The sequence below is a fragment of the Bubalus kerabau genome, chromosome 17 (assembly GCF_029407905.1).
Source record: "Bubalus kerabau isolate K-KA32 ecotype Philippines breed swamp buffalo chromosome 17, PCC_UOA_SB_1v2, whole genome shotgun sequence".
In the NCBI taxonomy this organism is placed as follows: Eukaryota; Metazoa; Chordata; class Mammalia; order Artiodactyla; family Bovidae; genus Bubalus; species Bubalus kerabau.
Window position 1 is genome coordinate 38,085,337 of NC_073640.1, and position 19,753 is coordinate 38,105,089.

Here is a 19,753-nt window from a genome sequence, read left to right on the forward strand (position 1 = left end):
TTGTCTGTGCATGTTTATATATTATAACAACATAGGACCTTATATATCATACAATCAATATATAAATATATTAATAATAAAATAATAAATATATTTATTTTATAGCAGTTTGCTTCCTATACATACCATTTTTAATTTGATAAGATATGAAAATGTCCACACAACACTAAATATTCTTCCTCAGAATGTTTTTTGTTTACCTCTTTATTATCTTTCCCCTCCACTAGAATATAAGCTCCATGAGAACAAAGACCTTGCTTGTCTTGTTTACGGCAGTATCCCTAGCGCCTAGAACAATGTCTGGCCCATGAGCGGTGCTGAGAAATAGTTTGCTGAATGATGATTAAGTGAAGTCCATGCCTGTTGGCCTGGGATCCTGCTCTTTTCTGGTGACTCTGCCTGTCTCTGTTCTCATCCATTATATGTTTTGTAATGTAACCCTCAGAGAGCAGCCTTATTTCTCTATTTTTTTTAAGTTCCCTATTTTAAAAAATATTTGTTTATTTTTGGCTCTGCTCAGTCTTCATTGCTGCTTGGACTTGTCTCTAGATGCAGCAAGCAAGGGCTACTCTATAGCTATAGTGTGCAGGCTTCTCATTAAGATGGCTTCTCTTGTTGCACAGCATGGACTCCACACACGAGGAATTTAGTAGCTGTGGCTCTAGAGCACAGGCTCAATAGTTGTGGTGCATGGGCTTAGTTGCTCTTTGACATGTGAGATCTTTCTGGATTAGGGGTCAAACCTGTGGCTTCTGCATTGTCAGGTGGATTCTTTACTACTGAGCCACCATGGAAGCCCATAAGTTCCCTATATTTTAAAGTCCAGTTTAATTTGTTGTTGTTGTATATTCGCTAAGTCTGACTCTTTTGTGACCCCCATGAACTGTAGTCTGCTAGGCTCCTCTGCCCATGGGATTTCCCAAGCAAGAATACTGGGGTTGGTTGCCATTTCCTTCTCCAGGGAATCTTCCTGACCCAGGGATTGAACCCAGGTCTCCTTCCTTGCAGGTGGATTCTTTACCATTGGGCCACCTGGGAAGCCCTGAGGTTAATGAGATTAATTTACATAGACTAAAATTCACCCTAGAAAGAAATGGAATATTTCTTAAAAATTATTTGTATATGTACTTTGTAAATTAATTCCTATTTTAAATGCATTGGAGTACCTTGTTTACTACAGAAATCCAGAGGTGAGTTAATGTATAACTGAATAAACTTCCTAGTGAGGCAAACAATTATCACCACTATATTTCTGTTTAGTTACCTTATAGTGATTGCAAAAACAGAAGTAAAATGTTGCTCAAGTGTCCAGAATTAACATTAGTACTCTATAAGCTCTCCAACCTTGGGTGAAGGACTTTTCTTTTAAGCCTTTCTGAGTCCCAAGTCTCCCAACCTATAAAATGGTGATTATAGATTAATGGGAGAGCTTTTATGATTAAATGAAATGATGAGAGTAAAGTGCTTGGCTCATAGTTTAGGCTGTTTGTACTTAATGTATTTCCCAATCTGTACACACCAGTCTTACCATACTACATCAATCAAGTGCAAACACTCGCCTTTCTTATTTCTTTTTCAAACTAATGGTTATAGTTGTCTCCATTGTAATTCTTGGTAGAAGAACCATCCTTTCTGTGTCCTATGAAGTTTTTAATTCAAAAGAAAACATTTTTATTTTATAATATAAAATAATACTCCTTGAGTCATCCAGACCTAAGTTTATGTCAAGAAAACAGAGTATCTAAGTTCGGAATTTTCTGGCTTTCATGCTTTGGAGGGTGAACTGTAGTGTCTTTCTTTCTCATTTCCCAATGAAAATACTATGACTTTAAAAAAAATAGCTTTAACTGAAATATTTGTGAAAATAATATGTTCTGGAGCATTTGGAAAAAAAAAATCTGATTACCCTGAAATGTTTTTTTCTAAATAGCCTTTACTCATGATCTCAGAAGCTTCTTTCAGTTTTAAATAATTTATTTGATGTGACAGCTCTAGGGAGAAGACAGTAAAAAACTGTGTAACAAATGAGAGCACTGCATCAAAAGTCAGCACTGATAGTGATAACAGAATTGAAACTGGTAAGTTTTCCCTTTCTGACCACAAAACAATTAAAACATTAATTGTTTCTGTTATTATGGCCAATTTTGAGTAGGATGAAGACAAAATAGTTGAGAAATAACATAGATTTGAAGCAAGCACAAGGTTTACCAGTTTGTGTTTTTCCTTCTTTCTCTCACTGCCAGAGAAGCCCTATTTACTAAGCAGGCCTAAGCCAGAACCCATCAAAGTGTACAAGCTGTACTCAGAGAGTTCAGTTTCACTTACATCACTTTATATCATTAGTACATCCTGAAAATTGCATTGCCAATCCCCACAGGATTCATTAGCCACAGACTCAGGACTCATCTGCATCAGTGCAGCTCACACCCTTAGCCTCTTGGTGTCTCCACCTTGAAACTTTGCAGCTGCAGAATCTATTTGTGCTATATTCTTGGGGATTGTTGCCTGTAAGCAGTATTGGAAATCCAACGTGAATAAAATGTTATGCTACATTCATGGTCATGCCACAGGCTAGAAGAAAGCTTTACAGTAGAGAACTTGCATGCAGTGGGCCCATATGGATTAATTTGGCACTCATCAGATGACCTTTCACTTGAGAAAATTTTTTCTGGCTTGAGGTCTCTGTCCCTTTTTTTGAAGGGTCTACAAACTCTAAAAATTAATCCTTAAAATCTCAACAGTAATTAATAGATTGATGATGTAGTTTAGACACAAAGGGTTTTCAATTTGTAATATACAGTATTTTATTTCCTGACTTTGTATCTATCTATGTAGATATTAATTGACAAATTATTTTCATGTAAAATTTCATGGTAAATTAAGCCATAGTGAGGTATGATATTTATTTTCCTTTCTTAGAGGTCTCAGAGGTCTTAGAGGTCACATGTAAGTCATGGACCATAGATTGCTCTATTTAATTTTAAATAGCATTTTTTATATTTCAAAATTGATAAAATTCTATTGTAATTATTTTGGAAAGTACTGAAAAGCCCAAAGAACATTTTAATCACTCAGAAGACTTTCCCCTAAAGAAAATCTCAGTTAATTTGATATACAGCTTTCCTATCTTTTTGTAAGTATAAGCATCTATGTATCCATTTCCAGAAAGACAAAGATACACTGAAGCATAATTTGATTACATTTTTTGTATGAGCTGAATTAAAGGTCATTTATATCATTATATGTCATAAGCACACACAGTCACTCTGTGAATTAAAATGTTTTAAAGTACACAGCCTTTACTGAGAACAAACGGCTTTACTAGACACAGGGCCCGTTTCTAAAGGTGCTCAGAAGCTCCAGCTGTTGCTGGAATTTTTTTTTTAATATTAAATTTATTTTGCTGCTTTGAAACGTTAAAAATCTTTGCTTTCTGCTGAAAATTATGTTTTGTGCTAGATCCCTGGGGAGTGTTGCCTGTAAGCACTGTTAGTAATCCAGTATGACTAAAGTGGTTATACCACATTAATGTTTGTGCCACAGGCTAAGACAAAACTTTCTAGAAAATATTACCCACTAGTTCAATTGTTCTGGAGAAGGCGATGGCACCCCACTCCAGTACTCTTGCCTGGAAAATCCCATGGATGGAGGAGCCTGGTGGGCTGCAGTTCATGGGGTCGTGAAGAGTTGGACACGACTGAGAGACTTCACTTTCACTTTTCACTTTCTTACATTGGAGAAGGAAATGGCAACCCACTCCACTGTTCTTGCCTGGAGAATCCCAGGGACAGGGGAGCCTGGGGGGCTGCCGTCTATGGGGTCTCACAGAGTCGGACATGACTGAAGTGACTTAGCAGCAGCAGCAGCAGCTCAATTGTTCAAACAGTGCTTTCCCACCAGTCATTTAGGATGGCAGGGAATCTTCACTGTCTTGTATCCTCATCCTGGTCTCTTCACTGTATAATCTTTGACTGTTTCAAAGTTCCCTCTCTCTTTTCCCATACCCCTAAAATAAGCATACCTAGGCTATGCCTTCAGATTCTCTTTGTCTACTCTTTGCCCTATTGAGCTCATCTGTTTGCACAGTTAGCTTTATTTCCTCCCTGTTGATGACTCTTAAACAAAATGGTCTAGCTTTGACAACTTGTACAGTTTCTCTGCATCAGTTCCCCATTTCTGTTGACTAACTATTAACATACACTTGGAATCACCACTGAATAATTTTCCAGCCTCTTACACTAAACATGTTAAAAACTCAAACGAACGCCATTTCCTCCAGACCTAAACAGCTCTCAGGGTTTCCTTAGTGTTACCACCACTTTCCCATTATTCAGGCTCAGAATCAGAGAGGGTTATAATTCTCTCCCTCCCCCAAATCCAGTTGAATGTTTATACCATAGAGTATGATTCACAATTAACGAGCTTTCTTTTCCCTTTGCTGTCTCTTAACAGGCATGTTTAATATCTATCATGCACTGAGTATAAATTCTAGGCCAGGCTATGTATATAATCTCATTAAATCCTCACAATAACCTTGAAGGTGATTATAATTATCCTTGTTTCATGTGTGAGGAAACCAGGCCCAAAAGAGGTGAAATAATTTGCTCTAATTATACACTAAGTGGCAAAGCTGTGATGTAAACTCTAGTCTGTCAGTCATCAAAGTCCTCTTAAATATTATACTGTGCTGCCTCCTAGTTTCTTCTTTATTCAGTTCATTTTGTATTTCCTGTCAGATTAATTCTCTTAAAACTCAACTGTGATTATTATATTTGCCTGCTCAAAAACTTGCATGGCTCCCACTCATAGCTGAAGTTAGAGTCCTCAATCTGACACACAGGGCTCCTCTAAGTTGTAGCTGTGGAAATTCCCTGGTGGCTAAGACTGTACACACAATGCAGGGGGCCTGGCTTCAATCCTTGGTCAGGGTGCTAGATCCCACTTGCTGCAACTAAAGTTTCCACGTGCCGCAACAAAGATCAAAGGTCCCATGTGCAGCAGCTAAGACACAGCACAGCCAAATAATTAATTACAAAAAAAAAACAAAACTGCTGGAGCTCATCTCTTCAGCCTACCCTGAAACCTTATATCTCCTGTTTCTCAACTACAATATACGATGCTTCAATCAAGTCAAACCACTCTCTCCTTTTTCTCTCTTTAGCCGTTGAACTAATGCTGTCCCTTCTGCCTTCAGTGCTTGAATTAAAATCCTTCTCTTTATGACCCAAATCAAAGTCCAATCTTTTTAGTGAAATTTTTGATTCTCATCCAACTTTTTTTCCTCTTTTCTTTTTGTAAACTCACATAAATTATCTTCTGAAACATATACTCTGGAAATAGAAAATTCAGTCATTTCCTGAATCACTTGCAATATAAGATAATGAGACAAAACATGAAAAAGCTAAGTAACACAATTTCAGGCAGTGCATATGAAAACGTTAAATAAATGACACAGATCAGTATTCCTCAAACTCAGTGTTGTGAACTCCTAGAGCAGGGATACTTTCAGAGGTCCACAGGCAGTGTGAGGCCCTTTAATTTCATGTTTTTGTTTGATGCAGTTATGGAAAATATTTAAAAGATGTAAGAGCAGAAATACTGCTTTGCAATATTAGTCTGCTATTTGAAAAAATAGACTGTTTTTTAGAATAGTTTTAGATCCACAGCAAAGCTGAACAGGAAATACAGGGTTCCTATATACCTCCTGCCTCTACACATGTATAGCCTCTCTCACTGCCAACAACAGGCATCAGAGTGGTGCTTTTGTTACAACTGATGAACCTACATTGACACATTATTATCACCTGAAGTCCTTAGTTTACATTAGGGTTCCTTTTTGGTAGTGTACATTCTATGGGTTTGGTAAATGTATTAATATAATGACATGTATCCACCATTTTAGTATCATACAGAATAGTTTCACTGGCCTAAACGCTGTGCTCACGTAGTCTTCCCTTACTCCCCTCTTACCCCTGGCAACTACTGATCTTTTTTCCATCTCTTTATGTTTTTTTTTTCTCAGAAATGTTTATTGTGGTAAAATGTGTATAAGATTTACCATCTTAACCATTTTTTTATATGAAACTTTTAGTATTTTATTCATTTTCATAGTTTTACAGTATTAGTAAAAATAATGACCATTATAAATAAGTATAAAATGGAAGTTGATGAAAAAATAATCCCAAGTCTTCCTTGACTCCCACCCTCCCACCAAAAAACTAGCTAGTATATGGCAAATATCCTTTTCACATATTATCTTTAGGCATATATTCACTTTGTAGTGGTGGATGGTTTAGTCGCTAAGTCGTGTCTGACTCTTGTGATCCCATGGACTGCAGCCTGCCAGGCTCCTCTGTCCATGGTGTTTTCCAGGCAAGATTACTGGAGTGGGTTGCCATTTCCTTCTCCCATCTTAACCATTTTTAAGTGAACAGTTCACTGGTATTAAATGCATTCATAACATTGTGCAACCATCACCACCAGCCCTCTGGAACTCTTTTCATCTTATAAAACTGAACTACACCCATTAAATGATAACTCCCCATCTTACCCTCCCTGTAGCCCCTAGAAATCACCATTCTATTTTCTCTCTTTCTGATACTGATTGCTCTGAGTCTCTTATAGAAGAGAAATCATACAGTATTTGTCTTTTTGTGACTGGTTTATTTCACTTAGCATAATGTCCTCAATGTTGTTGCCCTCTTCCAACAACACAAGAGATGACTCTACACATGGACATCACCAGATGGTCAATACAAAAATCAGATTGATTATATTCTTTGCAGCCAAAGGTGGAGAAGCTCTATACTACAGTCAGCAAAAACAAGAACTAGAGCTGAGTATGGCTTAGATCATGACCTTCTTAGGGCAAAATTTACACTTAAATTGAAGAAAGTAGGGAAAACCACTAGACCATTCAGGTGTGATTTAAATCAAATTCCTTATGATTATACAGTGGAGGTGACAAGTAGATTCAAGGGATTAGATCTGGTAAACAGAATGCCTGAAGAACTATGGACGGAGATTGGTAACATTGCACAGGAGGCAGTGACCAAAACCATCCCAAAGGAAAAAGAAATGCAAGAAGGCAAAATGGTTATCTGAAGAGGTCTTACAGATAGCTGAGAAGAGAAGCAAAAGGCAAAATAGAAAGGGAAAGATATGCACACTGAATGCAGAGTTCCAGAGAATAGTAAGAAGAGATAAGAAAGCTGTAAGAGAACAATGCAAAGAAATAGAGGAAAACAATAGAATGGAAAAGACTAGAGACCTCTTCAAGAAAACCGGATGGGCATATTCAAGTAAACGGGACCTAACAGAAGCAGAAGAGCTTAAGAAGAGGCAGCAAGAATACACAGAAGAATTGTACAATAAAGGCCTTAATGACCCAGATTAAGGAAACAACAGAATGGGGAAGACTAGAGATCTCTTCAAGAAAATTAGAGATACCAAGGGAACATTTCATGCAAAGATGGGCTCGATAAAGGACAGAAATGGTATGGACTTAACAGAAGCAGAAGATATTAAGAAGAGGTGGCAAAAATACACAGAAGAACTGTACAAAAAAGATGTTCATGACCAAGATAATCACGATGGTATGATCACTCACCTAGAGCCAGACATCCTGGAATGTGAAGTCAAGTGGGCCTTAGAAAGCATCACTATGAACAAAGCTAGTGGAGGTGATAGAATTCCAGTTGAGCTATTTCAAATCTTGAAAGATGATGCTGTGAAAGTGCTGCACTCAATATGCCAGCAAACTTGGAAAACTCAGTGGTGACCACAGGATTGGAAAAGGTCAGTTTTCATTCCAATCCCAAAGAAAGGCAATACCAAAGAATGTTCAAACTACTGCACAGTTGCACTCATCTCACATGCTAGTAAAGTAATGCTCAAAATTCTTAAAGCCAGGCTTCAGCAATACGTGAACCATGAACTTCCAGATGTTCAAGCTGGTTTTAGAAAAGGCAGAGGAACCAGAGATCAAATTGCCAACATCCGCTGGATCATCGAAAAAGCAAGAGAGTTCCAGAAAAACATCTATTTCTGCTTTGTTGACAATGCCAAAGCTTTTGACTGTGTGGATCACAATAAACTGTGGAAAATTCTGAAAGAGATGAGAATACCAGACCACCTGATCTGCCTCTTGAGAAACCTGTATGCAGGTCAGGAAGAAACAGTTAGAACTGGACATGGAACAACAGACTGGTTCCAAATAGGAAAAGGTGTACGTCAAGGCTGTATATTGTCACCCTGCTTATTTATGCAGAATACATCATGAGAAACGCTGGGCTGGAAGAAGCACAAGCTGGAATCAAGATTGCCGGGAGAAATATCAATAACCTCAGATATGCAGATGACACCACCCTTGTAGCAGAAAGTGAAGAGGAACTAAAAAGCCTCTTGATGAAAGTGAAAGAGGAGAGTGAAAAAGTTGGCTTAAAGCTCAACATTCAGAAAACGAAGATCATGGCATCTGGTCCCATCACTTTATGGGAAATAGATGGGGAAACAGTGGAAACAGTGTCAGACTTTATTTTTGGGGCTCCAAAATCACTGCAGATGGTGACTGCAGCCATGAAATTAAAAAACGCTTACTCCTTGGAAGGAAAGTTATAACCAACCTAGATGGCATATTCAAAAGCAGAGACATTACTTTGCCAACAAAGGTCTGTCTAGTCAAGGCTGTGGTTTTTCCTGTGATCATGTATGGATGTGAGAGTTGGACTGTGAAGAAGGCTGAGCGCCGAAGAATTGATGCTTTTGAACTGTGGTGTTGGAGAAGACTCTTGAGAGTCCCTTGGACTTCAAGGAGATCCAACCAGTCCATTCTGAAGGAGATCATCCCTGGGTGTTCTTTGGAAGGAGTGATGCTGAAGCTGAAACTCCAGTACTTTGGCCACCTCATGCGAAGAGTTGACTCATTGGAAAAGACTCTGATGCTGGGAGGTATTGGGGGCAGGAGGAGAAGGGGATAACAGAGGATGAGATGGCTGGATGGCATCACTGACTTGATGGACATGAGTTTGAGTGAGCTCTGGGAGTTGGTGAGGACACGACTGAGTGACTGAACTGAACTGAATGTCTCAGATAATCACGATGGTATGATCACTCTCCTAGAGCCAGACATCCTGGAATGTGAAATCAAGTGGGCCTTAGAAAGCATTACTATGGACAAAGCTGGTGGAGGTGATTAAATTCCAGCTGAGCTATTGCTAATCCTAAAAGATGATTCTGTTAAAGTGCTGCACTCAGTATGCCAGCAAATTTAGAAAACTCAGCAATGGCCACAGGACTGGAAAAGATCAATTTTCATTCTAATCACAAGGAAAGGCAATGCCAAAGAATGTTCAAACTACTGTGCTATTTCACTCATTTCACATGATAGCAAGGTAATGCTCAAAATCCTTCTGGCTAGGCTTCAGCAGTATATGAAGAGAACTTTCAGATGTACAAACTGGATTTAGAAAAGGCAAAGGAACCAGAGATCAAATTGCCAACATCTGTTGGATCGTAGAAAAAGCAAGGGAATTCCAAAAAAATATCTGCTTCATTGACTACACTAAAGGCTTTGACTGTGTGGATCACAACAAACTGGAAAATTCTGAAAGAGGTAGGGACACCAGTCTACCTTACTTGCCTCCTGAGAAACCTATATGCAGATCAAGAAGCAATTAGAACCAGACATGGAACAACAGACTGGTTCCAAATTGGAAAAGGAGTACGTCAAGGCTGTATATTGTCACCCTGTTTATTTAACTTATATGCAGAGTACATTATGTGAAATACCAAGCTGGATGAATCACAGACTGGAATCAAGATTGCAAGAAGTAACAACAACCTTAGATATGCAGATGATACCGGCAGAAAGCAAAGATGAATTAAAGTGCCTCTTGATGAGGGTGAAAGAGGAGAGTGAAAAATATGGCTTAAAACTCAACATTCAGAAAACTAAGATCCATGGCTTCCAGTCCTATCACTTTATGCAAATAGATGGGGAAAAAGGGGAAACAGTGACAGATTTTATTTTCCTGGGCTCCAACATTACTGTGGAAGGTGACTGCAGCCATGAAATTAAAAGATGCTTGCTCTTTGGAAGAAAAGTTATGACAAACCTAGACAGCATAGTATAAAGCAGAGACATCACTTTCCCAACAAAGGTCAAAGCTGTGGTTTTTCCAGTAGTCATCTATGGATGTGAGAGTTGGACCATAAAGAATGCTGAGTGTGGAAGAATTTATGCTTTTGAATTGTGATGCTGGAAAAGACTCTTGAGAGTCCTTTGGACAGCAAGGAGATCAAACCAGTCAATCCTAAAGGAAATCAACCCTGAATATTCATTGGAAGGACTGATGCTGAAGCTGAAGCTCCAATACTTCTGCCAACTGATGCGAAGAGCCAACTCATTGGTAAAGATCTGATGCTGGGAAAGATTGATAGTAGGAGGAGAAAGGGGGGACAGAGGATGAGATGGTTGGATGGCATTACTGACTCAATGGACATGAGTTTGAGCAAACTCCAGGAGCTAGTAAAGGACATGGAAGCCTGGTATGCTGCAGTCCATGGAGTCGTAAAGAGTTGTACATGACTTAGTGACTGAACAACCACAATGTCCTCAAAGTTCATCCACATGGTAGCATTTGTCAGAATTTCCTTCCTTTTTAAGGGTCAATAATATTCCATTGTATGTATAGAGCACATTTTGTTTATCCATTCATTTGTCGATGGACACTTGGGTTACTCCCGTGTTTTAGCTATTGTGAATAATGCTGCTATGAACAGGGGTATACAACTATCTCTTCAAGACCCTGCTTTCACTTCTTTGGGGTATGTACCCAGAAGTGAAATTATTGGATCATATAGTAATTTTATTTTTAATTTTTTTCAGGAATTGCCATACTGTTGTCTATAGCCACTGTATCATTTTACACTCCCACCAACAGTGTACAAGAGTTCTGATTTCTCTACCTCCTTACCAACACTTGTTATTTTCTGATTTTTTGGTAGTAGCCATCCTACTGGGTGTGAGGTGGTATCTCGTGTTTTTAATTTGTATTTCCCTGATGATCAGTGATGTTGAGTATTTTTGTGTGTGTGCTTATTGGCCATTTGTAAATCTTTGTTTGGAGAAATGTCTATTCAAGTCCTTTGCCCACTTTTGAACCAAGTTGCTTTTTTGCTGTTGTTGAGTATTAGGAGTTCTCTATATACTCTAAACATTAATTCTGTATCAGATATATGATTTGCAAATATTTTCTCCCATTCTGTGGGCTGCCTGTGGGCTGCTACTCTGTGTGTATTGTTTTTAGATGCACAAAATTTTTAATTTTTCATGAAGTTCAATTTGTCTGCTATATTGCTTTGCTTTAGGTGTCATAGTGCTAAAACCAGTAAGCATGTTCTCTATGTTTTCTTCTAAGAGTTTTATAGTTTATATATAAAAAATATGTATATATATATTTTTATATATATTTGGATGCCCCCGGTATTTGTTGGGCTATGTGGGATCTAGTTCCCTGACCAGGGATCTAACCCCAGCCCCATGCATTGGGAGTGTGGAGTCTTAGCCACTGGACCACTGGAGAAATGCTGAGTTTTATACTTTAATGTATTACATTTAACTCTTTGATGCATTAATCCATCCAGTTAATTTTTGTGTATGTGTTAGGTAAGGGTCCAGCTTAAATTTTTTGCATGAGGGGTGAAGGACTGGTAGCTGCTTCTTTGCTGAAAGTGAAAGTCACTCAATTGTTTCCGACTTGTTGTGACCGCATGGACTGTAGCCCACCAGGTTCCTCGCCATGGAATTCTTCAGGCAAAAACACTGGAGTGTGTAGCCTATCCCTTCTCCAGGGAATCTTCTTTACCAAGGGATCAAACCCAGGTCCCCCACATTGCAGACAGATTCTTTACCATCTGAGCCACAAGGGAAGCCCTAGAATACTGAAGTGGGTAGCCTATCCCTCTCCAGGAGATATTCCTGACCCAGGAATCAAACCTGGGTCTCCTGCATTGCAGGTGGATTCTTTACCAGCTGAGCTACCAGGGAAGCCTTAGCTACTTTGCTAAGAACTGAAATTAACCAAAATTAACCCTAATTTACCTTCCATGCCTTCCCCCAGAAGTTGCAAGCCTTCAGTAGACTCCAGAATTCTAAAACAGTTATATCAGAGAATTCTGCCAGTGCAGTTGTTGTCTAGGGGGGAGACAGATGCAAGATGCTTCTCACTGCATTTTCACCTGTTGCCACAGTTTTGCCTTTTCCAGAATTTCATATAATTGGAGTCATACCGTATGTAGCCTTTTCAGATTGGCTTTGTCTGCTTAGTGATATGCAGTGGTTTCTTCTGTATCTTTTTGTGGCTTAGTAGCTACTTTGTTTTTAGGGCTTAATGGTGCTGTGGTCCATGGGGTCCGCAAAGAGTCGGACATGACTGAGCAACTGAACTGAATATTCTATTATTATTATCTGGATTATTTATTTACCCACTCACCTACTGAAGAACATCTTGGTTGCTCCCAGGTTTTGGCAATTATGCAAAAAGTTGCTATAAACATCTATATGCAGGTGTTCGTATGGACATAAGCTTTCAACTCCTTTGGGTAAATACCAAGTTTTTAGTTTTGTAAGAAATTGCCAAACTGTCACCTAATATAATCTTCTTTGTAAAATATCTTTTTACACACTGAGTTTCTTGAACTGAAATTTCTCAAACTAGATTGATAGTCTCAGGGTTTATGAGAATGTTGAGTTTGAGAAACACTGATGTAGATGGGCATATGCTGTAGAGGCTCAGAGTGTACTAGGAGCAGATGGGGAAAGGTTTTGTGACAGAAATTCATTTCTCTCTCATATAGAAATCTGGATGTTGGCAATCTAGGGCTGTTACTGGGGGTTCTAACACATGAAAAAGGATATAGTGAGAGGCAACTGGCATTCTCTGGTGCGATGGATATAAGAGCAATTCAGCAAACAGGTGTCTCAGATCAGATCAGTCGGTCAGTCGTGTCCAACTCTTTGTGAGCCCATGAATCGCAGCACGCCAGGCCTCCCTGTCCATCACAAACTCCCAGAGTTCACTCAGACTCACGTCCATCGAGTCAGTGATGCCATCCAGCCATCTCATCCTCTGTCGTCCCCTTCTCCTCTTGCCCCCAATCCCTCCCAGCATCAGAGTCTTTTCCAATGAGTCAACTCTTCGCATGAGGTGGCCAAAGTACTGGAGTTTCAGCTTCAGCATCATTCCTTCCAAAGAAATCCCAGGGCTGATCTTCTTCAGAATGGACTGGTTGGATCTCCTTGAAGTCCAAGGGACTCTCAAGAGTCTTCTCCAACACCACAGTTCAAAAGCATCAATTCTTCGGCGCTCAGCCTTCTTCACAGTCCAACTCTCACATCCATACATGACCGCAGGAAAAACCATAGCCTTGACTAGATGGACCTTTGTTGGCAAAGTAATGTCTCTGCTTTTGAATATGCTATCTAGGTTGGTCATAACTTTCCTTCCAAGGAGTAAGCGTCTTTTAATTTCATGGCTGCAGTCACCATCTGCAGTGATTTTGGAGCCCAGAAAAATAAAGTCTGACACTGTTTCCACTTTTTCCCCATCTATTTCCCATGAAGTGATGGGACCAGATGCCATGATCTTCATTTTCTGAATGTTGAGCTTTAAGCCAACTTTCACTTTCCACTTTCACTTTCATCAAGAGGCTTTTTAGTTCCTCTTCACTTTCTGCCATAAAGGTGGTGTCATCTGCATATCTGAGGTTATTGATATTTCTCCCAGCAATCTTGATTCCAGCTTGTGTTTCTTCCAGTCCAGAGTTTCTCATGATGTACTCTGCATATAAGTTAAATAAACAGGGTGACAATATACAGCGTTGACGTACTCCTTTTCCTATTTGGAAGCAGTCTGTTGTTCCATGTCCAGTTCTAACTGTTTCTTCCTGACCTGCATACAGGTTTCTCAAGAGGCAGATCAGGTGGTCTGGTATTCCCATCTCTTTCAGAATTTTCCACAGTTTATTGTGATCCACACAGTCAAAGGCTTTGGCATAGTCAATAAAGCAGAAATAGATGTTTTTCTGGAACTCTCTTGCTTTTTCCATGATCCATCGGATGTTGGCAATTTGATCTCTGGTTCCTCCGCCTTTTCTAAAACCAGCTTGAACATCAGGAAGTTCACGGTTCGCATATTGCTGAAGCCTGGCTTGGAGAATTTTGAGCATTACTAGCGTGTGAGATGACTGCAATTGTGCGGTACTTTGAGCATTCTTTGGTATTGCCTTTCTTTGGGATTGGAATGAAAACTGACCTTTTCCAGTCCTGGGGCCACTGCTGAGTTTTCCAAGTTTGCTGGCATATTGAGTGCAGCACTTTCACAGCATCATCTTTCAGGATTTGGAATAGCTCAACTGGAATTCCATCACCTCCACTAGCTTTGTTCGTAGTGATGCTTTCTAAGGCCCACTTGACTTCACATTCCAGGATGTCTGGCTCTAGATCAGTAATCACACCATCGTGATTATCTGGGTCATGAAGATCTTTTTTGTACAGTTCTTCTGTGTATTCTTGCCATCTCTTCTTAATATCTTCTGCTTCTGTTAGGTCCATACCATTTCTGTCCTTTATCAAGCCCATCTTTGCATGAAATGTTCCTTTGGTATCTCTGATTTTCTTGAAGAGATCCCTAGTCTTTCCCATTCTGTTGTTTTCCTGTGTCTATCTACTGGAAAATTCCTGTGTTAGAGGCTAGGCATATTAGGAAATGACACAACAATGTAAGAGCTTCGGCTACTCCCACACCAGAGAGATTTATCATAGTTGATTAGGTTAGAAGTCAGGCTGAGACATGAGTTCGACTTCAGCAGAGGTAAGGAACTGTGGGGGAGAGACACTAGCAGTTGACCTGGGTAAAGCCTTCCCAAAAAGGATACATTTAAGTTGGGAATTCAAATAGAATTCATTGGGCATAGTTGGGCATTCAATGCATAGAAAACAGAAGTAGAAAAAACAGGTGTGACAGATTAGGAAATTGACTCAGCTTGTGACTCAGCTTGTGACAGGGGGCTTCTCAGGTGGTGCTAATGGAAAAGAACCTGCCTGCCAGTGCAGGAAACAGAAGAGATGTGTTTGATCCCTGAATAGGGAAGATCCCCTGGAGAAGAAAATGGCAACTCACTCCAGTATTCTTGCCTGCAGAATCCCATGGACAGAGGAGCCTGGCAGGATACAGTCCATTGGGTCGCAGAGAGTTGAACACGACTGAAGCGTCTTGGCATGCGTGCATGCACGTGACTGGAGCTAAGGTGGTTGATTAAAGCCAAGTTGCAAACGGTCTCTTTATGAAACATTTTCATTTTATTCTCTTGAAAATGGGTGACAAAGATATTTTAGGTGGTAAGCATGATTAAATGTATAATTTAGAGCAATAACTCAAGATTGATTTAGATAGGCAGCAACTAAAGACAGCAGTCCAAGTGGGAGATAATAAGGACCTGTCCTGACATAGGACAATAATAGTGTGAATACAAATGAGGAGGTACAGATTAATTAAATCCTTGAGAACTGGGACTTCCTTGGTGGTCCAGTGGCTAAGACTCAGCACTCCCAATGCAGGGGCCCTGGTCAGGGAACTAGATCCCGCATGCTACTCCTAAAAAAAAAGATCCCGAATGCCAGAACTAAAAGAGCCCATGTGCTGCAACTCAGATGCCACACAGCCAAATAAATAAAAATAAATATTAAAAAAACTTTGTACTTCAAAGGACACTATCAAGATGGTAAAAAAGCTAGGATATTCCCTGGCAGTCCAGTGGTTAGGACTCTGTGCTTTCACTGCTGGGGAGATGGGTTCAATCCCTGGTGGGGGAGCTAAAATCCCAAATGCTGCATTGTATGACCAAAATAATAATTAATTTTATTTAAAAAGTAAAGCAACCCACAGAATAGGAGAAAATATTTGCAAATCATATGTCTGACAAGAGTCTGATATCCATTATATATCAGAGAAGGCAATGGCAACCCACTCCAGTACTCTTGCCTGGAAAATCCCATGAACAGAGGAGCCTGGTAGGCTGCTGTCTATGGGGTCGCATAGGGTCGGACACGACTGAGCGACTTCAGTTTCACTTTTCATTTTTCATGCATTGGAGAAGGAAATGACAACCCACTCCAGTGTTCTTGCCTGGAGAATCCCAGGAAGGGTGGAGCATATATATATATATATATACACACACACACACACACATATATATGTGTGTATATATGTATGTAGACTCTTATAAAATCAACAACGGAAAGGCAAACAACCAAATTAGAAAATGGGCAAAAGATTGAACAAACGTTTCTCCAAAGAAGATATGCAGCTAGCCAACAAGCACATGAAAGATGTTCAATATCACTAGCCATAAGGGAAATGCAAGTCAAAACCACAAAGAGGATAACATTTCATATCCACTAGGATGGCTAGAATCAAAAGGACAGATAACAAGTAACAACAAAGATGTGGAGAAATTGGAACCCTCATACATTTCTGGTGGGAAAATAAAATGGTATAGCTTCTTTGGAAAACAATTTGGAAGTTCCTCAAAAAGTTAGAGTTACCATTTGACCCACCAATTCCACTTCTAGATATATACCCAAGAGACATGAAAACATATGTCCACACAAAGATTTGTGCAGGAATGAAAACAGCATTATTCATAATAGCCAAAAAATCTATCAACTCATGAATGGAGAAACAAAGTAACGGCATATCCATATAAGGCATATTTTTCAGCCTAAAAAGGATTGAAGTACTGATACATGCTACAATGTTTGTCCTGAGAATATCATACTAATTGACAGAAACTAGATACAAAAGGTTAAATATTGTATTATTCCATCTTCATGAAATGTCCAGAATAGGCAAATCCTATTTGATGTTTGCTAGGGACTGATGAAGAAGAGAGAATTAAGAGTCACAGTTAATTTGGCCTCTTTTGGGGTGATGAGAGTAGAAGATGGTGATGGTGGTACAACTTTGTAAATGCACTGAAAATCACTGAATTGCATACTGTAAAATGATGACTTATATGGCATGTACATTATACCTCAATTAAATATGCCCCCCTCCAAAAAAAGTAATTCTATAGAATTTGATAATTGACATTTGAGATAAGTGAGAGAAAGTCAAAGAAAAATTTTCTATCTTGAAGGATTAGGTGAATAGTAATGCCAGTATTAAAATGAGGGTTAGGGTTGGAGGTGGGACATCAGCAGAAGTAGTCCTGGAAGTAAAGATTATGAGTTTAATTTAGAAAATATTTAGAGTACTTCCCTGTTAGTCCAGTGGTTAAGACACTGCCTTCCAATGCTGGGTTTTGGGGTTTAATCCTTGGTGGGGGAGCTAAGATCCCACATGCCTCTTGGACAAAAAGACAAAACATAAAACAGAAACAATAGTGTAGCAAATTCAATAAAAGACATTTTTTAAAAAGAAAATATTTGGGATTTCCCTAGTGGTCCTGTGGTTAGGACTCGGCACTTTCACTGCCAATGCCCAGGTTCCGTCCCTGGTCGGGGAATTAAGATCCCACAAGCCATGCAGCACAACAAAAAGAAAAAAGAGATAAAATACTGACTTTTCAGTTGTCTGTAGAGCACTCTTTTGGGGAGCAGTTCAAAAAACTTAAGTCTGGACATGAAAAGACAGATAAGAGTTAAGATATTTAGACTTAGGGTCATCCAGACTTGACTGATAGCTAAAACCAGAGAGAAGTTATGATTGCATTCAACAAAGAGCTGGGACCCCGGGAGATTTGTTTGAACCAAGAAATAGATTGGATTAAAAACAAAACAAACAAAAAAAAAACCTGTGAATCTAGAAAAGAGCATTAGAAAGATAGGAAAACCAAGATGGAACAGGGTCTTGGATACCTGGGAAGTTTGTGTTGTTCTGTAGGAAAGGGGTAAGAGGAGCCCTGAACCCAAAGTCACAGCTTACTAACCGTTCTAATTTCCCACTAAGAATCAGATTTTAAAACAGCAATTTCTGCCCCCCCCCTTTTTTTCTGTGTTGCAATTGCAAAGGAACCAGAGAACATAAACTTTGAGAGCTTATGTCACTTTGAGAAATAAAATTATGTCAAGTACAAGGATAGAAGGACATTTTGTACTGAAATAGCATGACGTTTCATTCCCAGAAGGCAACTCAGAAGTAAGAAGCATTTTAGAACCCCAAATGGACTGAGGGGCTGGATTTTAGAAAGGCTGGCTTTATTCTCATCCTGGGTTCTCAGTTGCCCTGCCTTACGGTAGCTTTCTACTGCCAGAGCTTGCAAATGGGAACTAGGTGAAGAGCACAAATGTTTGAAACTATTAATATCTTAATTCTTATATACAATCCTACTAAAGAAAAAAGCCTCTCTAAACAAAACTCTCTTATTTTTATTAATGAGTCCCCCAGAAGACTCCAAATCCCAGAATTCTGCAATTAATGTTTTGATCAAGGATGTGCAAAACCTTTTGTACAAGTGTTACAATTTAATAGAAATCTTAACTAGCTCCTTTTGAGGTGGCCAGGACTAGGATATAGTTTTTACTTGCTTTTCCTTTCTATTTTTAAAGTTGTTTCTCTAATAATAGGCAAAAAGAAAAAAATACTAGGAGACCTAAAGATTTGGTATTCTTCTCTATGAAATAGGTCTTGATTAGTCTTTTTCTTTCTATAAATGAGGAAATCATGGTGGAAAGAAGCTGGTTAGAAATGATGAAGCTGGGGCTTCCCTGGTGGCTCAGTGGTAAAGAATCCACCTGCTAATGCAGGAGACTTGAGTTTGATCCCTAATCTGGGAGGATCCCACATGCCATGGAGCAGCTAAGTCCATATGCCACAACTACTGAGCTTGTGCTCTAGAGCCCAGGAGGGCAACTACTGAGCCTGCATGCTGCAACTACTGAAGCCTACCTGCCCTAGAGCCACTACTCTGCAACAAGAGAAGTCACTACAATAAGAAGCCTGTGCACCATGGTTAGAGAGTAGCCCCTGCTCACCACAACTAGATAAAAACAGCCTTCATGGCAAAGAAGACCCAGCACAGCTTAAATAAATAAACAAACAAAATTTTAAAAAAGAAATGATGAAGCTGATTTGAAATGATGAATCACTGCAGACTGCTGATTAATGCCCTGGAGATGCCTGATGTCAGGAATCTATTTCCAGCCATCTCCCCCTGTAGCTGGAGATTGTTGAATTGATGTCAAATTTTATTGTATGTTCATTTCAGAAGTGTGCAAAAATATTTGACTTTTTAATTTTTCTTGAGAATTTCATAATTTATGAAACCTTTCATATGCATTATCTTATTTTAACCTTACCTTGACTCTGAGAGATGGAAAATTTAGATTTTATCATCACTGTTTTACAAGTGGAGGGATTGAGAGAGGTTTAGCAGTTTGCCCAAATTCACATTGTTTCCAAGTGGTGACATAGTACTCTCAATCTTGTGACTTCTAGTATCTTTCCATAAGACATGTTGCCTTTAAAGTCTGGTCAGTGCTTCATTGTATGCCTTTTCTTTTAACACAGACTCAAACAAAGGACTTTTTATTCCCTTCCCTAACCGGGAAATAAAGGACTCCCTAACAAGTACTTCTGCAACCCAGGGCAGTGTTATACCAGATCAGAAATTAGACCCTTTCCTATTGGGAACACAGGTAATGTATTCACCCTCCTGCTGGATCTATTGACTAGTCAATGATCAATGCTAA

General features: G+C 39.3%; 1 protein-coding gene across 2 annotated transcripts in view; it reads left to right on the forward strand.

Annotated features, from left to right (window-relative positions):
- Positions 1–19,753, forward strand: part of LRRC36 (leucine rich repeat containing 36) — a 60,318-nt gene that overhangs the window by 16,813 nt on the left and 23,752 nt on the right. For both annotated transcript variants that reach the window (XM_055551720.1, XM_055551721.1), the window contains exons 5-6: positions 1,990–2,078; positions 19,572–19,699. In XM_055551720.1, the coding sequence (XP_055407695.1) occupies positions 1,990–2,078; positions 19,572–19,699 (217 nt within the window). The remainder of the gene's footprint in view (positions 1–1,989; positions 2,079–19,571; positions 19,700–19,753) is intronic.